General features: G+C 39.3%; 2 protein-coding genes across 6 annotated transcripts in view; one reads left to right on the plus strand and one right to left on the minus strand.

The window, feature by feature from the left end:
• The window catches only part of LOC122553656 (jnk1/mapk8 associated membrane protein), a 41,472-nt gene that overhangs the window by 8,788 nt on the left and 7,742 nt on the right, over positions 1-24,942 (plus strand). Inside the window, exons 1-6 of one of the 5 annotated variants that reach the window (XM_043697788.1) lie at positions 9,376-9,421; positions 12,679-12,740; positions 14,189-14,277; positions 18,023-18,177; positions 20,696-20,902; positions 23,071-23,252. In XM_043697788.1, coding sequence (XP_043553723.1) covers positions 14,200-14,277; positions 18,023-18,177; positions 20,696-20,902; positions 23,071-23,252 — 622 coding nt within the window. In that variant the 5' untranslated portion in view covers positions 9,376-9,421; positions 12,679-12,740; positions 14,189-14,199. Of the gene's footprint in view, positions 1-9,276; positions 9,422-9,454; positions 9,784-12,678; positions 12,741-14,188; positions 14,278-18,022; positions 18,178-20,695; positions 20,903-23,070; positions 23,253-24,942 lie in introns of those variants that run through there. The other 4 variants (XM_043697789.1, XM_043697786.1, XM_043697787.1 and 1 more) reach the window with 4 other exon arrangements.
• LOC122553655 (trans-L-3-hydroxyproline dehydratase) lies at positions 1,280-9,261 on the minus strand. The gene is made up of 5 exons (XM_043697785.1): positions 8,781-9,261; positions 8,044-8,213; positions 4,719-4,841; positions 3,767-3,904; positions 1,280-2,114 (listed from the first exon to the last, which is right to left on the minus strand). The coding sequence occupies exons 1-5, from the start codon at positions 9,259-9,261 to the stop codon at positions 1,989-1,991; spliced, it is 1,038 nt and encodes a 345-aa protein (XP_043553720.1). The 3' UTR covers positions 1,280-1,988.

Genomic DNA, 24,942 nt, shown 5'->3' on the forward strand with positions numbered 1-24,942 from the left:
AGGTACACTCCTGTATGAACTGGTGTGCAGTTATTAGCAACTATAGCTTGCACTTAGATAGCAGTTTTAACATTGATAAGGCCTTGGATATTGTGCAGAAAAAAAATCTGACATCTTGCCACATGAGATATTTAGGAAAGGTAATGAAAAGCACGTTTAAACAAGTAGGTTTTCTTTTATGATGGAAGGTAGAGAACGTTGAAAAAAATTCCACAGTTTAGGGCCCAGGCTGCTCAAAACATGACTAACGATGTTCTCACAATCAAAAGGAGGGTTGTGAAAAAGACCAGTATGCTTTCACTTTATTTAACAAGGATACTATAAAGAACAGTCTAATTTGGTATGAAACCTGTAATCTTACTGGTCTATGCAGCACCGAGTTGACAATTTTACCTGTAAATCACTTGATATTTGAACACTTAAGTATCAGAAGATTTACCCCATGTGAAATTCTGTGTTCAATTTGCATTGTTGTACCTTTGAATTCTATTGTTAATTGTTTCCTTGTTTATAGATATTCTGATAGCCCCCAATGGGACGTTAATAAAGCCACTCAATGTCCAAGAGACATTTTGCAGATTTCTATTGAGCAACTTTATGATTGAGCTTTTGATTTATTAAAAGCCTTTGAATAACATTACAACCGCTTTGACCATTTACTCTATTGAAATATATTTTCCTACTCGTCACAGCATTTCAATCTCAAAATGAAGCTGAAGCTCAATACCCTGGACAATACAGGACAAGTTATATGGTTAATTTAATCTGGCTTTGTATTGTCCAGGCAGTTTCTGGGTTATGAATGGTTCTGTGCTTAAGTCCGTTCACAAATTGATTTGTATTCAAGTCTGAATACAATGTAGGACAATATAAAGTTGCTGCTCGTAAGTACAGGAAATGTTAATATGTTGGACGTTTATAAATTTGGGACCCTTATACAGCCAAATATTATAATAACTTGTGGGCGGCGCGGTGGCTAACACTGCTGCCTCACAGCGCCAGAGACCCGGGTTCAATTCCCGCCTCAGGCGACTGACTGTGTGGAGTTTGCACATTCTCCCTGTGCCTGCGTGGGTTTCCTCCAGGTGCTCCGGTTTCCTCCCACAATCCAAAAACGTGTAGGTTAGGTAAATTGGCAATGCTAAATTGTCCGTAGTGTTAGGTGAAGGAGTAAATGTAGGGGAATGGGTCGGTGTGGACTTGTTGGGCCCCGAAGGGTCTGTTTCCACACTAAGTAATCTAATCTAATCTGATTTATTGCAAAGCAAAACCAAATGCATCACAGTTGGACAATGTACTTTATTGTTCTCCAACACTTCTTAATTAAATAAAACTAAATTAAACATTATAAATAATTTTGGCAGATTTGTCAGTCTTAGACTTATCAAATTAAAATCGTACAAAACGGAAATCTAATTTATCTAGTAGTAAAATATAATTATGCATATTGGGTTAACAATTATTAAATGTTAGTGATTTAATTGAAATGTCAGGTTATAGCAGTTAAATGTTTGTGGTGATACTAGAAGGCAGTGATTTACAGGTCTATGTTTTCAATACATATTCTGAGGTTCAGATTAATAACTTCAATAGCAGCATGAGTATATTGTGATTTAAAGCCATTAGAGATATTTTGCAGACCAGCATGCTTGTCTGCTTACACTGTACAGTCTCAATTAACATTGCATAGAGTTTCATTGCATGATGCACTTAAATACAATTAATAGAATAAGCACCTTGTTCAGACTGAAATATCACTTTTGATTTACTCAGCATGAAACATTTCTAGTGTGAAATACATAATTGGTTCTAAACTCATTGTACATTTAACTCATGATTAACCAGTTACTAAACACATGACAAACTTAATTATACCAAAATAATTCAATGCCCTTGAGATATTAAGATTCAGATTAAGAATGCTGAATTGCATTTGGGAAGAACGGAGAGTTAAGAATTAACATTATCAAAATACCCCTTTGTTTTTCTTAGCGGAGCAGAAACCCATCTTTCAGATCGTCATCATCTTCCACGTAAAAACTTGCTGTTCCTGTATAATATGCTTGTCCTGCTACTTCCACTATAACAGCTTTGAAATCACCACATTTAGTTTCCTGTAGAAGGAAAAAAGACTATTTTTATCAGTATTTTTTATAATATTGCACACGGTTGGCACATAATATACAGAAGCTACCAAATAAATATAACTGGACAAATGTTGCTGAAGTCTGTGCTATATACAAAGCTTTTACTATCATGCAGACACTAATACAAAACTATCAAAAAATCTTTGGTTTTGATCAGTTTTTAAATATTTCTTAATAGTTACTTGTCCATATTAATTCAAAAATTTTTTAAAAGATTTTTTTAAAGTGGTAGCTTTCTGTTTCTGAACTGAATATGCTGGTTATAATTCTTTAGATTTTTAAAATATATTCACAGGAGGTGGACTAAGAGAGAAAACAACCTCTGACCCATTGTTCTACCATCCATCTCCAAACCCCTTTCCTCAGGACTGTTTTTTTTCATTCATAAATGCTTTCTCTCAGTACTTTTTTTTTATTTCCCCCATCACCTGTGTTACTTTTCACCTTTATCCACCACTACTAAATGCCTGTATTTTCCAGTTAAATTATCACGTTAATGTGGAAAGTCCATAAAGGTCTGTGCAATAAACTAAAAGTGAGGGAAGGGAGAGGGGGGCAAAATCAAAAAGGAGTTTAGATATATTAAACCAATTTCAATGAAAGGGGGATATGGAAACAGTCAAATTCTGCTGCACCCTCAATTCAGTTCCCTGATCAATAAGAATCCACCTGCGAGTCTGAGAATTAAGATTTGACAGTTAAACTGGTTTCTGCATCTCCATGTCAATTATGGCACAAACAATCTCCAGCCTCTCTCGTGCCATATAAAACGTGTCTCTTAATTCCAATCTGTTTCTTGTAACCTAGTTCTGATAAGTGTAAGACAGAAAGCTTCAGGAAATGAACTTTCTAACTTGTTCTAAGTCTTTTCTCTGTTATTTTAATGATGCAGACAGAACATTAGTGAAGCACACCATACACAACAAATTGATAAGGAAAGATAATTTTGTTTTTTTTTAATTCAGATGCATTTCTGGGCTATATAGTAGTTATTAACTTAGACAGATACTCACCTTTAAGTGGAGGAGTAGACAGACCCAAGTTTTTAAAGTGAGCTAAGTATAATGGTGACTAAATGTGATTAAATTTGAAAGTTAGTTTTAAAAAAAAAAGACGGTTGAATTGTCTCAACTAATATTACATAACTTAATACTGATAACAATTCTTGGTAGTGAAATGGAAAACTTTTAACCTGTTTGCACACGTACAGTGGAAATGGAACAATACTATCTTTGGGTGCCACATTGATGGAAACTGCATTCTGTTTGCTACTTAAGCTGGATCATTCTGTAATATTTGTAAACTTACTTTACTGTTGATATTTGGTACTATAAACATTAAGGAATATTTAAAATAATTTCAAAAATCAGAAGGATTAATTGGAAGAAAAACTCTAGTAATTAAAAATGAAATTTCCAATAAACATTAATTTCTGAAGCCGAAATTAATTTCTACAACTTGTGGTGAATACCATATTTCTGTAATTTCCATACATAGTAGGTATAGATTATTGGCTCTTGATATTTACAGAAAAGATAAATGCAGCTAAGCATTATGACTTGGGCCAAAATAACTAATTGGGTTTCAAAAAGCAACAATATTGATAATATGTCAATTACCTCTACAGCTTTTGCTGTGAACAGCGAACTCGTTGGACCACTCTGAAATGTCCTCATTTGATTCAGGGGAATCAATCCTTTGTGGTACTGCAGTGCAATACGAGCAGTCACACCTGAGCCACAAGGACTTCTGTCAACCTATAAGTTACACAAAAAGTGTTTAAACTGTTCTTTATGCATGAAATGTATTTGACTGGGAATTGGTTAGCTCAGTTGATTGGACAGCTGGTTTAAAACAGTGATGCCAACAGCATGTGTTCAATTCCTGCACTGGCTGAGGTTACCATGAAGAATTCTTCTCAATCTCTCCCCTTACCTGAGGTTTGGTGACCCTTAGGTTAAACCATCATTCTAATGACAGCGCAGCCTTATGGTCCAGTAGAACTATGGCAACTTTTAATTTGATTTCAGCCATTAAACCGATTGATATTTCTCAGCTGAAACGATGAACAGGTTATTTTGAGTTTGTAAATCTAAAAAGTATTCAATGTTGATAGAAAACATTGCAAAGATGGAGGTGGAAGTTCCAATTATTGTCTAATTAGTACACAGCTCTATTTTAATCATAGCTCTGTGTTTTCAAGAGTTGCTCCAGTGCATGTGAAAATGTTCCCTATAATGGATTCTCCTGGAGCTGTGGTAAAGTCCGACATTTTCAAAATTATCAAATTTCAACTGAGCTTATCAATTCCATTTATACATAAAAATGAGAATATTTTGAAGAAGCTTGGATAGATACTTTCTTTTCCCTTTATTGCACGAAGAATGTCATGTTCAATTTGATTAATGAACTTGAATTGTAAATTGATTTTCCTAAAAAGAAACAAGTTTGAGAATTTCAAAACTGAAATTCAAAGATTTTATACCACTTTATATTTTGCAATTGGGTTAAATGAAATGACTAGAGATCATAAGTTTATTTTAATAAATTTTACTCAGTTATTTTGCCTACCTGAGCATCTGCAAAAACACAGATATTTGCTGTTGGCTCTTCAGAAAATGCATCCTTTCCATCAGTTAATATAGTCCCATAGAGAAAAGCAAGGTCTTCACTGTCAGGATGGTGGAACTTAACCTGTTACAAAAATAAAGCAGGATTTGATATTAACCTTTTGAATCAATTGTAATACTTGTTTTTTGGTAGATACCAGCTGAAAGTCTATTTTAATAGTTAAGTATTTTCAAACTTAATTACTTCTCAGAATCTCAATTTGAACAGACAACCGTTAATCAAACTACTATTTGGTATGAAAATAGTTAAACACTCAACCTGACAGTAGGAAATTGGATATTCTTCACAGAGGACAAGAGTGAATTCTGACCAAACCATTGGTGGGTAATGCTCACAATATAAAACTCTTTTACACGTTAGCTTACTAGATCAGAAGTAAACTAATCAAAGTCAAATACATGCCCTCTGTAATATTTTTAATAATAAAGAAAATCATAAGCTAGGTAACTTATTTTCCTAATTTTGAATTCTCCTCCACACACCCTGGAGACTGAGTAAGAATACAGCTCTTGAAAGGTGGAGGGACTTTTCCCTCCAGAACTGACCTGCCAAAAATATAATCTGTTAATAGTATTGCTTGGTGTATAAGGAGTGTTTCATTTGGTGGACTACTACATGCTATTGATGGACATATGTTCCAGTCAGTTGTGAAATGGAATGAACTTGTATAAAACTGCTGAATTTTGAAATTAATACATATCAGCAATAGACTCCACCTTCAATTTACAGGGTTTTGTTTGGAATTTTGTTTTGCTTGAATCTCAAAACCACTACATATGTTCTAACTTGTGATTTGATACAGCACTTCCAGAGTTCTAGAGATGCTCACAGCAACATTCTAAACCTAACTGGAAATTAATCTATTTTTGGCAGGAAACAGAAGTGATGTTTGAACAACAGCTTGTAATGGCAACCAGTACCTAGTTCACACTTATTAGCCACAAAATGTATGTGATTATAAATGAAAGAGTACATCGGTCATAGAGTTAACTTGGATGCCAAATTGGAAGGGTGAAGGCTTGTCATAATTAACTTCCAGATGGTTTCCTTCATTAACATGAAAGACATCAATACTGATGCAGGGGCATCATAGAGAACTATACCTTTAGAGATAGCACAGGTTTGTCAGATAATAGCAAATTAATTTGCATGCAAACTCCTGACCATTAATGCAATGGAACACAGACTAGTCAACTGACTAGGCCGAAATGGAGATCAGTGCAGAGAAGTATAGTTTGGGAAAAACTATTCTGAACTGATACTGACCTTGAGTTAATAATATCAACTTTATTTTTATATCTACTATAGCTTCAACTTTTATTAATTAGGAGACTGAAAAAATTAATCCTGATGCAAATAGCGTAACTCACTTCAAAATACGTAAGTACTGTCTTTAAGGCTTTATGGGATATTCAGGAAACATTTTAACCAAATCCTAGATTCAAAATCTGAGGTTATTATCCCAGGTTTGCAAGGTTGCCAGCTAGGGAAGTTATGCCAATTCCAAACCACGTGATGGATCTGCAACTGTCAGATCTTCTTGTTGAGCTTCCATCAACTTTCTGATCTGGAAAGGCTGAATATAAACAGCAGGTTTCAAACAAGGTTAGATCACATGGATTACAGGGAGAACTAGCCATATGGATACACAACTGGCTTGAAGGAAAAGACAGGGCTATGGTGGAGGGTTTCTTTTCAGACTGGAGGCCTGTCTGGTGTTGTGTGCCACAAGGATCGGTGCTGGATCCACTGCTTTTCATCATTATATAAAATGAATTGGATGTGAACACAAGAGGTATAGTTAGTAAATTTGCAGATGACACTAAAATTGGAGGTGTAGTTCTCAGTCAAGTTCTCAACTCTGTTGTATCGGAATACAATAGGATTTTAATCAGGTGGGCCAATGTGTCAAGATGTGGTGGACGGAGTTTCATTTAAATAAATGTGAGGTGGTGTTTTGGAAAAGCAAATCAGAGCAGGACCTATACACTAAATGGTAAGGTCCTGGGGAGTGTTGCTAAACCGAGAGCGCATGGAATGCAGGTTCACAGTTCCTTGAAAGTGGAGTCTCGGATAGATAGGACAGTGAAGAAGGTACTTAGCATGACTTTCCTTTATTGGTCAGAGCATCGAGTATAGGAGTTGGGAGGTCATGTTGCGGCTGTACAGGGCATTAGGCCCCCATTTTTGAAAAATTGTGTGCAATTCTGGTCTCTTTTATCAGAAGGATGTTGTGAAACTTGAAAGGTCATCATTGTTGAAAGATTTGAGCTATAGGGAGAGGCTGAATAGGTTGGGGTTGTTTTCCCTGGAGCGTCAGAGGCTGAGGGGTGACCTTATAGAGATTTAGAAAATCATTAGATTAGATTACTTACAGCGTGGAAACAGGCCCTTCGGCCCAACAAGTCCACACCGACCCGCTGAAGCGCAATCCACCCATACCCTTACATTTACCCCTTACCTAACACTACAGGCAATTTAGCATGGCCAATTCACCTGACCTGCACATCTTTAGACTGCGGGAGGAAACCCACGCAGACACGGGGAGAAAGTGCAAACTCCACACAGTCAGTCGCCTGAGGCGGGAATTGAACCTGGATCTCAGGCGCTGTGAGGCAGCAGTGCTAACCACTGTGCCACCCACTATGAGAGGCATGGATAGGGTAAATAGACAAGGTCATTTCCCTGGGGTAGGGGAGTCCAGAACTAGAGGGCATAAATTTAGGCTGACAGTGGAAAGATCTTAAATGGACCTTGCAGCAACTTTTTCATGCAAAGGGTGTTGAGTGTATGGATTGAGCTGCCAGAGAAAGTGGTGGAGCTGGTACAATTACAACATTTAAAAGGTATCTGGATGAGTACATGAATGGGAAAGGTTTAAGAGGGATATGAGCCAAGTGCTGGAAAATGGACTGGATTAATTTAGTATATCTGGTCAGCAAGGACGGGTTGGACTTAAGGGTCTGTTTCTGTGCTGTACATCTTTATGACTATGTTCATTAATATCAAAAGTTTTGGCATTCAGTTAGGTTTATAAGGTCTAATTTCAGTATAGTTATTGTCAGGAGTGCATAATGTTATGGTTTAATTTGTTCCGCACAACTAGTTGACATAGGAGGGATCTGCACTTCCATATGGGGTGCAACTTAAATTTGCAGAGTTTCTTAGCCACTGCAGAAAACAAAGGCACAGAAAGCATTTATAGTCAGAGTACAGAAAGGTGCAATACTGATTAGACAAAACAATATTTGGCTCCTTTACATACATGTGTTTTCACAGTATTAGTGACAGATACTGCTGCATTTACAAGATCCTGGGTCTTGGAGGAACAAACATCTAAACCAAAACGATCTGCGCTCACAAATGCATAAAAAGCACCTCCATATGCAATATCCACTGCAATCTTCCCAAATCCTTGTACATCAACAGTAACATCTGAAAGAGAGGAGAGTAAACTAGTACTGTATGTTGTTTGTATGTGTAGGTACAATAGCTCTGAATTGTGCCATCCGTAAATGCAAAAGGTATAGCTAATGGCTTGGAGATCTACAACAAAGAAAAAGGCCTTTTGTGTTGGTCAAAATGCAGCACCAAACTATTCTAATCCCGTTTTCTTGGCTCGTGGCAACGTCTAATGGCAAGTGCGCATGTAAATACTTAATGTTACGATGCGTTGAATGTATTTCCAGGCACCTGCAGCTAAAAGCGCCAACTGGATGAACTTGTCAAAATGTTGAAAGATAGTACTTTGCACCTGTGGAGGGAGTGACCGTGTTCAAGGTGTTCTGTTCTGACAGTCATTGACCTCAAAGATTAAAACCTGTTCTTTCTCCGGATCAGCCCAGTGTGTTGTCTTTTCATCGCTAGTTCAGAGTTCCACTGGTGCGTTTTGTTTAAATTCACTTTAATCTCGGACAATGCAAACCCTGCTGCCTGTGTAGCCACAGGCGATGGTGCTGAACCTCCAGCCCCGGCTCCTGTCTCTCTCTCTCTCTCTCTCACCTGTAGCGAATACGAATGCGGGGACGCTGTGGAAGCGGACCCTCCCGCTCTTGCCCTTGTCGTATTGCACGAAAGCCCGGACTAGGCCGCAAGGGCAGTGGATGTTGACCTGGGTTTCGGGGGAGCTGGGCTCTTTGATCAGGCCGTAGTCCAGGGCGAAGCGGCCGAGGGCGAGCACGGCGTGCCCGCACATGGTGCTGTAGCCCTGGTTGTGCATGAAGAGGACGCCGAGGTGAGCGTCCGGCCGCTCGGAGCCCACCAGCAGCGCGCCGTACATGTCCTTGTGGCCGCGGGGCTCGAACATCAGCCTCCGCCGCAGGCCGTCCAGCCGCTCCCGCACATAGCGCCGCTGGCTGAGGATGTCGCCCGCCGGCACCGGGGGGAAGCCGCCGGTGATGATCCGGAGCGGCTCACCGCCCGTGTGCATGTCCAGCACCGAGAGCACGGAGCCCGACCCCAGCGGCTGTCCCACTGGCTCCATCCCAACCCGGGGAGGACAGGGCAGGGGGCGGGGTCACAGCTAGCCCCACCCCAACAGGAAGTCAGGTGTCGATTAGCCCACAGCCGGAAGTGGATGGGCAACGGAGGCGGAAGTGTCGTCACATTGGGATGGAAGCGGCTGTTGTTGGAAATAAATATGGGTAAGGGGTCTTGTCCTCCTCAGTATTGTGTTTGGGTGGGGGTAAGGGGTCTCGTCCTCCTCAGTATTGTGTTTGGGTGGGGGTAAGGGGCCTCGTCCTCCTCAGTATTGTGTTTGGGTGGGGGTTAAGGGGCCTCGTCCTCCTCAGTATTGCTCTTGGACCCTTCAGCAATGTATCAGAAAACACTAGGCTGTCTCTGTCGCCCAATGTAAACCAAACTATCCTCCCCCCCCCAACACATTTTCTTTTACTCAAGGGCGTGACTGATAACCAACTTAGAGCTTATAAAAATATTAATGTTACCTACTGGCTACTGGTCATACAAGGCCTTTAATGCATCTTTACCATGTATTTAGATAAAGGTATATCAATAAGTTGATTTCTTTGAATCTTTAAACACACCAAAGTAATTCTGTACCGCGTTGGTCTTAAAATTGAGCTATTTCTGTGCTGTTGGGAGCCACAACAAATCACTGCATATCTCCTCCATGACTCAGTTTTCAAAACTCTGTTGGAACCTTGTCATAACTTTTGATTGTATGATTGTATGCGACTTTCTGTTAGCTTTGTTGAAAAGTCCATAGTGGAATAATGACTTTTAAAAAAATACATATTCTATTTTCCTGTTATTTTTGCTTTTATTTAGATACTAGTGATTCTATGATAGTTGTGAACTGAAGATAACTGCATTTATATGAATTTCTCCCAAACATTGCTCACACATAATTAGATTAGATTACTTAGTGTGGAAACAAGCCCTTCGGCCCAACAAGTCCACACCGACCCGCTGAAGCGCAACCCACCCAGACCCATTCCCCTACATTTAGCTGACACTACGGGCAATCTAGCATAGCTAATTCACCTAACCTGCACATATTTGGACTGTGGGAGGAAACTAGAGCACCTGGAGGAAACCCATGCAGAATGGGGAGAACATGCAAACTCCACACAGTCAGTCACCTGAGGTGGAAATTGAACTTTGTGCATGTTCTGATTGGAAGCAAAGTGATTTAATTTATTAAGGCTGTTATATGATTTCAAATTGTTGTAAACAAATTAACTGATTCAGGAGATAAATGATCAGCTAATACGTGAGTATGATTTATGATGCCTTCTATTGTAATATTGGCTGTAAGAACTGGCAGTATTTCGGCGATTACTCAAAAGTCATCAAAATTAACTAGCTCGTTGAAAAAGGCTTTAGACTTTAAATAGAATTCCAACTGCAGTCACATTAAATCTAATTAACTTATATCAATAATGGTTATTGAATAATTCTCCTTTGTAAGGACAACGTAACAGAACAGGCTACTATTTTGTAATACCCATCAATGTCTGCTGTTCTCACGTATACATTCATTTAAATTGTTTAAGTTAATAAAGTTAGTGTTTCACTTTTTCCACCTCTATCAATCTGGCTTGGTATGTTTGAACAATGACTCTTGTCCTCCTGAAACAGAGTTTGCAAAGTGGGAAGTACCACCAGTGAGTTTGGGTGGATGCATTGCGTTATGTACATTTTAGGCATACATGCAATAATTGGTGATGAAAGGGATTATATTAGGCCATGTAGCAGAAATGTTAATCAGTCTAATTACTTTATCCTAGGATCAAGGATCCTTGAAGCTTTCACAAATTGATCTTAACCTCTCAATGATTGGTAATACTTACTTGATATTCAGAATTGAATAGGCAGAATTGCCTCCAATCAAATGTTAGGAAGGGAGTAGTTATTACCTGAAGGTCTCATAATGTGCACAGTTTTTGACACCTTGGATTTTGAAGTTGAACCAGACAGCTGGCATCCTTGCTATCCCTGAGTGAGCATCCACATCCTCCCTGCATACTTCACTGACTAGTCTTTCTTCATAACATACCCTGTCTTTGACCCTGCATCACTACAGCTACTACTGAAACTCTCGTCCATCACTTTTTAACTTCTGCATTCACAATGCAAATATCTTATGGCTAGTCTCCTACCTTGCATTCTTGTTAAACTTGCCTTCTTTTCCTAACTACCAAGTTCTGTACACAAGTTACCGCACTCCTTACTCATTGGCTTCTGATCCTACAGCATCTGTTGTAAATCTCAACTATTTTCAAATCTTCCTTGTTCTTACTCTCTAAACCTCTGTAACCTTATGCACCCCTTCAATCCTCTGCGGTCTGTGTACTCCAGTTCTGACTTGTATCCCATTCTTAATTTTCTTCTGTTGCCTAGGATCCAAGCATTGGCATTTTGGTGTAGCAGAGCATTGTGTGTGTACGTACACCAAATAGACTGCAGTAGTTCACAAAGTTAACTTGCTACAATTTTCTCAAGGGTAACTGAGAATGGGCAAAACGTTCTGGCCTATCTAGCAACTCTGTTTCTGAATGAATAAAATATTGTCTAAATGAACTTTTTCACTGCTTTCCCTCACTTTAAGATGCTAATTAAATCTTACCTTTTTTGATCACTTCTCTTAAATTCTCATTAGATAAATTAATCAGGAGGCATAGGCTACTTGGCCCCTTCTGTGCCTTTAAGTAAGATCATGAATTATCTCATTGTGGCCTTAACACCACTTTTTTGCCGACCTCCCATAACCCTTGAATCCCTTTGATACAATTTCATTGCAACTCAGCCTTGAATGTATTCAGTATTTGAGTCTCCAAAATAATTCCAAAGACTAAAACTGAGAGGAGAAATGCATCCTCATTTTTGTTTTAAACTGGAGACCCCTGATTTTTAAACTATGCTCCAAGTTTTAGATTTCCCACAGATAAAACATCCTCTATCCTCTCAGTATCTACACTAACAATCACAAAAACAAACTTACAAATTTCAGTAAAATCACTTTGTCTTCTAAACTTCAACCTTTTCTTATAAGACACTCACTTCACCCCAGGATTCAGCATATTGAACCTTCTCTGAACTGCTAATTACAGTCATGAGCCTGTAAAACTTCCCGTATGTCTCAATTTAACAACTTGTTTGATCATGTTCCTTTGTAGCACTTTACCATTAAACACAAGTTATTGCAGGTCTATCCATCTGAATAAGTAGCTAGAATTCAATCACACACTTGACTTCATTCATCTAAATGGAGATGATAATTTAATGGTTTTGGACTTGCCCAGACCAAACATAACCAGACATGTTGAAATCTTGAGTAAACCATTCTTTTGGGGACAAGGAAAAGGCATCAGGCAAAGATGATGGGGAATGTAAATTCTCAAAATATAAATTCAGTGACTGGAAAACTCCTGTGTAGATTATAACCCATTCCAATCGGATCATGGAATGTCACACCGGGGGGCTGTCAAGCAACTTCAGGTAAGGATAGAAGGGTTGTTGGACTCAATGCTAACTGTTTTCTCTCCACAGATTTTGCCAGACTTGCTAAGTTTCCCTAGCAATTTCTGGTTTGTTTATTTAAGGGATTCCTGTGTTACGTTAACCTTGGTTTGACCAACTGAAGTGTGGAGGATAGGGTTTGAATCATTCAGGATTATAATAAATTGGCACTCACCTGGAATCATAATGAATGTGGGAACCTTGCCTGTGGATCAGTGGTAACAATTATTAATATTGCTGCTCCTGTTCAACTTCTGATCAATGATGATCTATGTTAGAAGTCTCAATAAAGGTCAAGGAAAGGTGCATGAGTACTTTGAAATGGCTAATGCCTGCAAAATGTTAGCTACCATTTCCAAGTCCAAGCCTGAATTTTCAGTAGGTCCTAAAGCAGACTGGCATGGGATGCTTCAAGAATTTAATTAAATTCAAAGTTTGGGAGAAGATTTGTAGCTCAGGTGCTCGTTGTTGTGGTTCTGTTCACCGAGCTGGGAATTTGTGTTGCAGACGTTTTGTCCCCTGTCTAGGTGACATCCTCAGTGCTTGGGAGCCTCCTGTGAAGCGCTTCTGTGATGTTTCCTCCGGCATTTGTAGTGGTTTGAATCTGCCGCTTCCGGTTGTCAGTTCCAGCTGTTCACTGCAGTGGTCAGGCCTCCTACACTCAAAGCGCTTGGAAGAATGAGAGGTTATACAATCATGGAGTAGTACAGGATAGCAAAAAGCCCTTCAGCCCACTGCATCCGTACCCATCAAACAACTATCTACATTAATCCAATTTCCTGACACTAGGCCCATTGTCTTTAGATGGCTAAGGTGTTCCTACCTCAAAAGAGTAATCAGATTGAAACATACAAGATTGAAAAGGGGCTCAACACTGAAAGGTAATCTCCCCCTGCCTGGGCATCCAGAACACAGGGCTACAGTCTCACAGGAAATAAATGACCACAACAAATGCCGGAGGAAAGATAACACAAGCGCTTCACAGGAGGCTCCCAAGCACTGAGGATGTCACCTAGACAGGGGACGAAACATCTGCAACACAAATTCCCAGCTCGGTGAACAGAACCACAATTTAATTAAATATTCTGGAAACCTCAGCAAACAACTCCAATCCTGATCTTTGATGAAGTAATTGTAGTTGCTTGGGCCACAAACACTTCCATTACAAACTTTTGGCAAGATTACCATGACTGTGATGAAAGTTCTCTGACTCACAACTACCTTTTATTGTACGTGATGTGAATTTACCATTGGAATTATTTTCCACTTGGTTTTGTTAGGGTTCCATGATGTCATATTCTTCAATGCTTTGATATCTAGTTAGTTTTAAATGGTTTATAGTAATTATTATTCAAATATTTACATTATAATTGCATTAAAATTAGTTTAATGCTTGGGAAACTTGTTAAGAATGTTATTAATTTCAGATGTTAATTTAATGTGCCCTGGATTATACTGTGGAAGGTCAACAATAGAAAACAGAAATGACAGCCATCCACAGTTTGGAGAATGTGGGGTAAGTTTTGTATGTTTTTCATTTCTTGTGTAGAGTAAAACTGACAATGATTAAAGGCGCAATTAGCCCTTGGAGATCACAGGTTTACGCAAGTGGTTAGATGATAGCTGTTATTCAAGCAATTAAAAAAAATCCAGTATTTGTATATTCATTAATATTGAACAACTTTTGTGATTTATGTTTAGTATGTGAAACATATACAGAGGAACCTTGATTATCTAAAGGATACAGGCGGGGAGTATTTTGTTTGGTTAATTGAATGCCAGATAAGTTTAGCCAAGTGTTGGGACCTTGCGATCTTGCTGGACAATCTGATATTCGGATAATCCAATGCCAGATAATCGCGGTTCCTCTGTATTGATCATACAGTCAGGTCTGTATTTCATTCTAAATGTGTCTGGGTCTTCTATTTACAAATATGCTCATAGGACTCTAGAATGATGTGGCAATGTCAGTGTTGGACTGGGGTGGACAAGGATATAAGTCACATGATACTAGATTATAGTCCAATAGGTTTATTTGAAATCACAAGCTTTCGGAGCACTGCTCTTTTGTCGGGTGAAGTCTATGAAGCAGCACGCTCCGAAAAGCTTGTCATTTCAAATAAACCTGCTGGAATATAACATGGTGTTGTGTGACCTCTGACTAGCTCTCTGGAGGCAGTATTTTCTTAATTTTGCAATTAGCATTTGCAAGTTGGATTTATCAAAGTATAGAGCTAATGACTGCTATCTGTAAACTAAATTCAATATATGGTGCAGCAGCATTTGTTTTAATTATAGATAAAAATACTGAATAATTATTCATTTATTCACTGTTTAATCTTGTGTACTTGAAGGAGTGTATTTATATGTTCGAAGCAGACTTGTTGACTCCATAATTTCAATGAAAAATTATCATCCTGATGAGAGTCACTGAATAAACTGTCATTGATTTGCTTCTGGATTCAAGCTACAAGCATTAAGGTGCTGTGATTTTAGTTGAAATAGATTTGTAGTTTGAATTCCTAAAGAAATACAGGTTGGTTTTAGACATGCCACTCTCATCTTGATCTTATTTCCCAAATTGTATGTTTTTCTCCTTCAAATCATCTAGCAAATCCTTCATTTTCTTGCATTTCAATTAAAACTAACTTAAATACACTTCTTTGAATGTAATCTTGTGCAGAACTATTTTATACCTTCAGGTAGTCTACACTGGGTGAAAACAGCTGTTGGGTTCGTATGATGTTGAATGTGTTTTGGACTTCTATTGGCCAAATTGTAAAAAAGCAAACTTCTGAAATTGACAAAACTCTCAAAAAGCTAGACCGTGACATGAGAACTAAAACATAAGCACTTTAGAAGAATCTAGGAATGACGTAATTGGTAGAGCGAAGTCAAAATAGCTGAGTACCAAAGCTTTCTTTGTTTTGGCCAGGAACTGCTATTGAAATGTTTCCAAGCTGACTAGAGAGTTTCACCAAGGTAATTAGAAATCTTGACGGTCTGACTTGACTAATGGGCTGAATGGTAAATAATATCTTTCGTAATTGGACAGTTCACATAATAGGTAATGATTGCATTAAATCAGTTCCTTTTGATATGTAAAGAAAGATTCCTTGAGTACAGATTATTGTGGTGTTGCATTGACTGGCAATAGAGTACTTGATGCATGCTCAGGAGTACTAATAATTCTGTTGTGCTTTGATATGATTACTTAGACGTTAGCACCATGCATGAAATCTTACTTGTATTAAAGAAAATATATCATCAAATTATTTCAGAAATTGATTTTGAAGGGGTTAATGACTCAGAGTCACAGGGTTGTACAGCATGGAAACAGACTCTTCGGTCCAACTCATCCATGCTGACCAAATATCCTAACCTAATCTAGTCCCACTTGCCAGCACTTGGCCCATATTCCTCTAAGCCCTTTCTATTCATATACACATCCAGATGCCTTTTAAATGTTGTAATTGTACCAGTCTCCACCACTTCCTCTGGCAGCTCATTCCATGCATGCACCACCCTCTGCGTGAAAAAGTTGCCCCTTAGGTCCTTTTTTTTAATATCTTTTCCCCTCTCACCCTAAACCTATGCCCTCTAGTTCTGGACTCCACCACCCCAGGGAAAAAGACCTTGTCTATTTATCCTATACATGCCCCTCATGATTTTCTAAACCTCTATAATTTCATCCCTCAGCCTCCGGTGCTCCAGGGAAAACAGTCCCAGCTTATTCAGCCTCTTCCTATAACTTAAATTCTCCAACCCTGGTAACATCCTTGTAAATCTTTTTTGAACCCTTTCAAGTTTCACAACATCCTTCCGATAGGAAGGAGATCAGAATTGCGTGCAATATTCCAACAGTGGCCTAACCAATGTCCTGTACAGCTGCACCATGATCTCCCAACTCCTGTACTCAACACTCTGACTGGCACAGTGACTCAGTGGTTAGCACTGCTGCCTCACAGCACCAGGGTACCAGGTTCGATTCCAGCCTCAGGTGACTTCTGTGTGGAGTTTGCACGTTCTCCCTGTGTCTGCGTGGGTTTCCTCCAGGTGCTCCGGTTTCCTCCCACAGTCCAAAGATGTGCAGATCTGGTGAATTGGCCATGCTAAATTGCCTCAGTGTTAGGTCAGTTAGTCAGAGGGAAGTGGGTCTGGGTGGGTTACTCTTCGGAGGGTCGGTGTGGACTGGTTGGGCCAAAGGGCCTGTATCCACACTGTAGGGAATCTAATCTAATATCAAATACAGCCTTCACTATCTTATCTACCTGCAACTCTACTTTCAAGGAACTATGAACCTGCACTCCAAGGTCTCTTTGTTCAGCAACACTCCCCAGGACCTTACCAAAGTATAAGTTCTGCTCTGATATGCTTTTCCAAAATGTTTTTCCTTGCATTTATCTAGACTAAACTCCACCTACCACTCCTCAGCACATTGGCCCATCTGATCAAGATCCCATTGTACTCTGACGTAACTTTCTTCGCTGTCCATTACACCTCCAATTTGGGTGACACCTGCAAACTTACTAACTATACCCACTATGTTCACATCCAAATTATTTATATAAATGACGAAAAGCAGTGGACCCAGCACTGCTCCTTGTGCCCCATTACAGGTCACAGGCCTCCAGTCTGAAAAGCAACCCTCCACCACCACCCTCTATCTTCTACCTTTGAGCCAGTTCTGTATCCAATTGGCTATTTCTCCCTCTATTCCATGCGCTCTAACCTTGCTAACCAGTTTCCCACGAGGAATCTTGTCAAACACCTTACTGATCATGTCTGCTGCTCTCCCCTCATCAATCGTCTTTGTTACTTCAAAAACTTCAATGAGATTCACGAGACATGATTTCCCACGCACAGGGCATGCTGACTATTCCTAATCAGTCATGCCTTTCCAAATAAATGTAAATCCTGTCCCTTAGGATTCCCTCCAACAACTAGCCCACCACTGATGTCAGGTTCACTGGTCTATAGATCTTTGGTTTTTCCTTACCACCTTTCTGAAATAGTGACACCATGTTAGCCAACCTCCAGTCTTCCGGTACCTCACCTGTGACTATCAATGATGCAAATATCTCAGCAAGAGGCCCAGCAATACTCCAAATTCGAACAGTTAGGAGCTAGTTTTAATAGAAATGGTTTTGCAAATATATTTCCATGAGTTTATTCTGGGAAAAATGTGACACACAAACATTTAATGTAACTTGGTAATGAGAAGATTCTTTTTCATTTATCTTAAAACAATGGCTCTGTAGGTATGCCCAAGAGGGGAAAGAACAGATGAACTGAGGATTTGTCGAAAATGTGAGGATTCACCGGAACTCTACGACTGGTTGTACTTAGGCTTCATGGCAATGCTGCCTCTGATTTTGCATTGGTTCTTTATCGAATGGTATTCAGGGAAGAAAAGGTTAGTGTTATTTCAGAACAATAAGTGTAAATGGTGGTGTTACTTGGTATTGACTTTTACATGTGGAAATGTCACAGTAGGTTAAATGTTGAGTTTTCTCTGGTAGGAAATGAATTAGTAGAGACTGAGGATGTGAAAGTCATCTTTAGTTGCTGCAAAGAGTCCACGTGAAATGCAACTGAATAATCTTAGTTCTGTTTATAGTTAAGAAAATACACATTTTCTTGAAGTCCTTCATCTTGCACACACCAGGATAATTTGCAAGAAACACCAATGTAAAGGGTAAACAACATTTTATACTCTGAGGGTGCTAATCGATTAACAAGTGGATTTTAATGAGTAGAGGCATTGCCGTGCAGAATTATGTTAGAAGATGACTGATAGTTAACTTTCAAGCTTTGTTTAAATTTTAAATCATGCAGGTTAACTCTGGTTTAGATCTTGCTCTGAGAAATGAACCATAGATTAGTTTTCACTTGTTTTTGTTGCAGCAGCAGCCATATGTGTACCTGTTCTTTTTGTCTACAAAGAACAAGGTCCTGTGTATTAAGATATGCATTTTCCAAAATGCACAAATGCACCCCATTGCAAGCTGACTAACAATGTTAAATTAGTTGTCATCTTAGCATATTCATCAAATGCTGTCCAAATGTTGATTCATATATCACATTGGAGACTGTGATTTGAGTTCCTCAATCACTGGCAGCTTTTAAAAAGAAACCTGATGGTATATGGATGTTGATGGCTGGCCAGCATTTATTGCCTGTCCCTAGTTGCCCTTGAGAAGGTGGAGGTGAGCTGTTTTTTTTCAAATCGCCGCAGTCCAGGTGCTGTAGGTTGACCCATAGTGCCCTTAAGACCCATTGAGTCTGCTCTGCCATTCCATCGTGGCTAATAATGCAATTCTCCTGTCTTTTCCCTGTAACCCTTGATTCCGCTACTAATCAAGAACCTATCCGTCTCGATCTTAAATGCATTCAATTACTTGCCACTACTTCCTTCTGTGGCGAGGAGTTCCACAAAGTAACCACCCATTGGCTGTAGAAATTCTTCCTCATCTCAGTTCTAAAGGGTTGTCCCTTCACTCTGAGACTGTGCTCTCGGGTCCTAGTCTTTTCAAGTAGAAACATATTCTCGACATCCACTCTATCCACGCCTCAGTGTTTTGTAAGTTTCAATGAGATCCTCCCTCCTCCTCCTAAGCACTATTGAGTACAGACCCAAAGTACTCAACCTGTCCTCCTATGACAAGCCCTTCATGCCCATAGTCATTTTTGTAAATGGGCGGCACAGTGGTTAGCACTGCTGCCTCACAGCGCCAGAGACCCGGGTTCAATTCCCATCTGTTCCTCTGTGTGGAGTTTGCACATTCTCCCTGTGTCTGCGTGGGTTTCCTCCCGGTGCTCCGGTTTCCTCCCACAATCCAAAGATGTGCAGGTTAGGTGAGTTGGCCATGCTAAATTGCCCATAGTGTTAGGTGAAGGGGTAAATGTAGGAGAATGGGTCTGGGTGGGTTGCACTTCGGCGGATCGGTGTGGACTTTTTGGGCCGAAGGGCCTGTTTCTACACTGTAAGTAATCTAATCTAATCTGTCAGTAATCTAATCTAAACCTCCTCTGGACTTCTTCCAATGATGGCACATCTTCCTTAGATCGAGGGCCTAAAATTGCTCACAATCTCACCACCTGTTCCTCTGTCAACATTTCTGTCTCTGACCTGCTTCACTGCTCCAAAGAAACTTTCTTTTCCCAGCCCTCCCTCTCTCTGAGCACAGACTCCAATTATTCCTCTGCACCTGGTTGTCAGCATAAATACTACCACTTTTCAGTTCATTTAAGTTCTAACGACAGGTCACTGGACTCAAAACATTAACTCCTTTTCTTTCCTGTCCACAGATGCTGCCTGACCTGTTTCTTTAAGTTTCTGCTTTGTTTTTGTTTGTCAGTGGTTAATTGTTGGAATGGAAGTAGATTTACAGTAGAATTCTCAGATCAGTTTTAGAACCCTTGTTGACAAAACAGAAAAAGACCCTTTGGTTCATTTTAAGTGCTTGTCAAAAACAAACCACCTAACTATTTTAATCATGTTTTCCAGCAATAGCTGTCATATATAAATAACCTAGAACTTTGTGTACAGGGCACAATTTCAAAAGTTGGAAATATTATGAACTATAAGAAGGATAGAGTCGAATTTGAGATGTATGTAAACAGATTGGTGGTACGGGCACTTGTCTCATTTTCCCTCTGATCCTTCTCTTGTTTTATGTTGGGTTGCTCCTATTGCATCTATTATTCCAAGATCTAGAACCACCTCAGTCACTGAAAATAGCTAATTTCTAATTGCTCATTTGCATTCCTTCGTAAGTTTAAGTTTCTTCGAATTTTCCTGAATCTAATCAGAGAAGCCTCTAATTTTGTCTTTTATTTGCATTTTGTTACACCTTGAAATAAAATCTGTTGTCATTATTTTAAAGATACAAAGTTCACCTTAATGAATCAGATTTTCTTTTTCCCTATAGTTCCAGTGCACTTTTTCAGCATGTGACAGCATTATTGGAATGTACTGTTGCAGCTATTGTTACGTTATTGGTGAATGATCCAATTGGGCGACTGAAAATCCGATCCTGCCGAGTGAAGATGCTGTCAGACTGGTATACAATGCTTTATAATCCGAGTCCAGATTACATCAATACATTGCACTGTACACAGGAAGCTGTATTCCCTTTGTAAGTATATGATTTTCAATAAAGAGTAAAATTGATTTACTCACTTAATAGTTGTTAATTTACAAATTGCCATATGTTTCAGACAAGTTAGACCTCCATCTGTATCGATTTTAAAAACCATAGTGGACTGATAATCTATAAATTGTGTTGAATTGTATCCAGATAGTCGGCATGAACTGGGACTTCACTTGACCACTGACCTGTGAGAGCTGTTATGTCCCATCTTTGAGCTAGGAGGGCTGGGTTCAAGCCCATCTGTTCCAGATGTGTGTATGCTATTTCTGAACAAGTTGATTTAAAAGTTTAATACTTTTGAGTACCCAACATGCAATCATGCCATAACATAACCATACAGGTTGATTAAACAATGGCTCAGCTGGAAGTTGTGGGACCTAGTGGAATTTCGATCGTAGTAGACTCTGAAAGAATTGCCCAGAAAATTGAAGATTCCACTCGCGATTTCATTATGTTTTGTACTCAGCATAAGTATCCATTTTATTGGGAGGGATCTGATTAAATTAGTTAAGTAGTTATTCAGGCAAAATTGATGATTAAATAGATGGTGAAACTCCTGAGGAATTATTCAACTGACTTCATGTGTAGCTCGCATACCCCCAAATACAAATCTCCCAGATCACTTATGTCCCCCAGACTGTGCCTTGACATCCTTTTACCCTCTCATCACTTCAGATCTGACACCATCTTTGGATCTACACCCAACTTCCCCTTGCTCCAGACCCACCACCCAGCTCCCGTAGACTGGGTAAGTGTCCCTTCCTACTCTTTAACCCAACTGGCCTCCCCTCAAACACAGTTCCTCTTGACCTGACAATCTCTGTGCCCTGCGCCCCTACTGGATTTGATTTCTCACATCTATCCTGACCTTTCCTAAATACACCATCACTTGCCTTGCACAGGTGCACTACACGTCCTACCATCAGGCAACCTGTCTTCCCCAGCACTCTAACCTCACACTTAACATATGTATTTATGTATAATAGCAGTTGTCAAAATGGGTCTCTGATTCTGAATCTTTTAAGTTTCAGAATCCTGCAACTGTCTGCTGAGAAAGGGGCCATTGATTGTCTTCTCCCTAAAGTTCACTACAAGAGAACTGTCTGAATGGAAGTCCAGTTCTGCACTTCTGAAGGAGTCTTGATTCAAATTTCTTCTGTCAGAACTATGGAGTTCTAATTTTGTTTTTTTTTGAAAAAGGGTACAGTGGCAATCTGCACAAGATTGCTAAACCTCAGAAAATCCTGCCCTGCTTTTATATGTAAAAAGGGATATTAAGATCTTGTAGAAGACGGTAGTGCCTGTGTGTCAGAAAGTCCAGATTCAAGTCGTACCCCAGGATTGATGGGTATAGCGCTGTCATAATACACTCAGGTTGACTGAAAAATAAACTATAAAAATAAATCACTTAGTAAAGTGGTTACCTGTTAAGCGAGCGACTGAGTTTCAGTACAGGTTAATCTTTGAACAGGTTGATGAAAAAACTGTCCAGATGTAAAACATTCTGGCACTTAAATCACTGTCTTGTTCCCAGTTGAGAAGGAGCTGTTTCACCAGACAATACGTTCCTTGGTTTCCACACCTTCCTTGGTAGTTCTTTTTCACATTAAATAAAAAGGCATTCACAGTGATTGTGTCCCTACCTCTAGACAAGGTGCCTGGGTTCAAGTCCTACCTGTTCCAGAGGTGTGTAATAATCTCTCTGTACAAGTTGATTAGAAAATATTTATGAAGAGATATTCTCCTTTAATGGGTAGCTCTTTACTTGAAAAGTTAATTAATTCATTGTTTCAAAATATATTAAAATACTACTTATTAAATCTCTAGGGTGGCTGAGTTAGGAACTTGTAGTGTGAGCTCTATAAATAAATAAATGAGAATAAAGATAGTTCCTGTACTATGCTTCACCAACTGATTTCCTGAAATGGAACAGTAAGTAATGTTTTTTCCACTTCTATTAACAAAGAAAAATGTACTGCTTATTTTTTGAGCATGTGTTATGCTTTTCACAAGCTGATCGTTAAAAGTAGCGAGGGAGCACACACCTTAAAATTGGAAACCAGTGTTTTGAAAAATGGGAATCTCAATTTCACTTCTGTTCTCTTCTATTGTTTGTTTTTAATGGTCAGTCTTTTTTTTTGTTTTGTTTTCAGATATACTATTATCTTCATATACTATGCCTTTTGTCTGGTTTTTATGATGTTGCTTCGTCCACTCCTGGTTAAAAAGATTGCCTGTGGTCTTGGAAAATCTGATCGATTTAAAAGCATTTATGCAGCCCTCTACTTTTTTCCAATTCTGACAGTACTTCAGGCAGTTGGTGGAGGCCTGCTTTGTAAGTACATTTTCATGTCTAAATGTTACCTTCAGATTTAGCTACTTCTCTCACAAGGTTTTGCCACAACCTATTTGACCCCAGCAATTGTCCAAACCAGCATAATTTAATTTTTAATACTTTTTAAGACATGTTTTGAGATTTACAGTATATAATTATCAGCATTAACATGTAAAGATTTGTTTGCTGTAATCAATTTTACTTTCATTACCAATTTCATATCACAAAAGACATTCTAAATGTCTATAACCAGAGTGTATTATTCCTTCTCACCTTTTACTGTTGCTTGGTATTCATTGTAAATAATTGTGCCATGATTTTCCTATGTTTGTTTTTCATATGTGGCACCATGCCCTGGTTATACTTTATTTCCTATTTATCTAAATGCAACTAGCATTTGTCAAGCAAGGATCTAACCCTGATGTCTTCATTTTTAGTGTCTATCTCTTGATTACATCATCTTTAATATGGGAATCAATGTCCAATTGTATGCTCGTTTGCTCACGTTTTCAGCACCTCATGTGATCCCTTGATTGTGTTGGTGCTGTCAATTGTCTTGTCCATCTAAAGGTCCAGCTTCTCCAAACTCAACATCAGAAAGATTGAAGTCATTGTCATTAGTCATTGAGATCTCCAGTACGGTAACAGACTCTTCGGTCCAACTAGATATCCTATATAAATCTAGTTCCATTTGCCAGCATTTGACCCATGTCTCTTTAAACTCTTACTTTTCATATGCCCATCTCGATGCCTTTTCAGTGTGATTATACCAGCCTTCACCATTTCTTCCGACAACACATCATACATGCTACACTCTGTGTGAAACAGTTTCGCCTTAGGTTCCTTCTAAATCCTTCCCCTCTCACCCTAAACCTATGCCATCTAGTTTTAGACTCCTTCACCCCAGCGAAAGGTCCTTGCCTATTTACCCTATCCATGCCCCTCATGGTTTTATAAACCTCTATAAGGTCACTCCTCAGTCTCCAACGCTCCAGGGAAAATAGCCCCAGTCTATTCAGCCTTCTTATAGCTCAAACCCTCCAACCCTGGCAACATCCTTGTAAATTTTTTCTGAACCCTTTCAAGTTTCACAACTTCTTATGAGCGAGTTTTGAGAAGATTTGTAGCTCAGGTTGAGGTTCTGGACGTAAGTTTGTTGCTGAGCTGGAAGGTTCAATTTCAGACATTTCATCACCATACTAGGTAACACCATCAGTGAGCTTCCGCACAAAGCACTGGTGGTATGGCCTACTTTTTATTTTTATTTGTGTGTTTAGATTCCCTTGGGGTGGTGATGCCATTCCCTGTTCTTTTAACACGTTGAGTCCACCCCCCCCAAAGAAAATGAACAGGAAATGACGTCACCATAGGAAATGACATCACAAAAAGGCATCACCATAGGAAATGGCATCACCAACCCAGGGAAACCTAAACGCATATATAAAAAACGAGCCATACCACCAGTGCTTCATCCGGAGGTTTACTGATGATGTTACTTAGAATGGTGACAAAATGTCTGAAACCGAACCTTCCAGCTCAGAAAGCAAATCGACATCCACAACTTGCTATAGCAGGGTGACCAGAATTGCACACAATACTCCAAATGTGGCCTAACCAATGTCCTGTACAGCTGCAGTATGACCTCCCAACTCCTATATTCAATGCATTGACCAATAAAGGCAAGTATACC

This window comes from Chiloscyllium plagiosum, chromosome 10 (genome assembly GCF_004010195.1).
Source record: "Chiloscyllium plagiosum isolate BGI_BamShark_2017 chromosome 10, ASM401019v2, whole genome shotgun sequence".
NCBI classification, from domain to species: Eukaryota; Metazoa; Chordata; class Chondrichthyes; order Orectolobiformes; family Hemiscylliidae; genus Chiloscyllium; species Chiloscyllium plagiosum.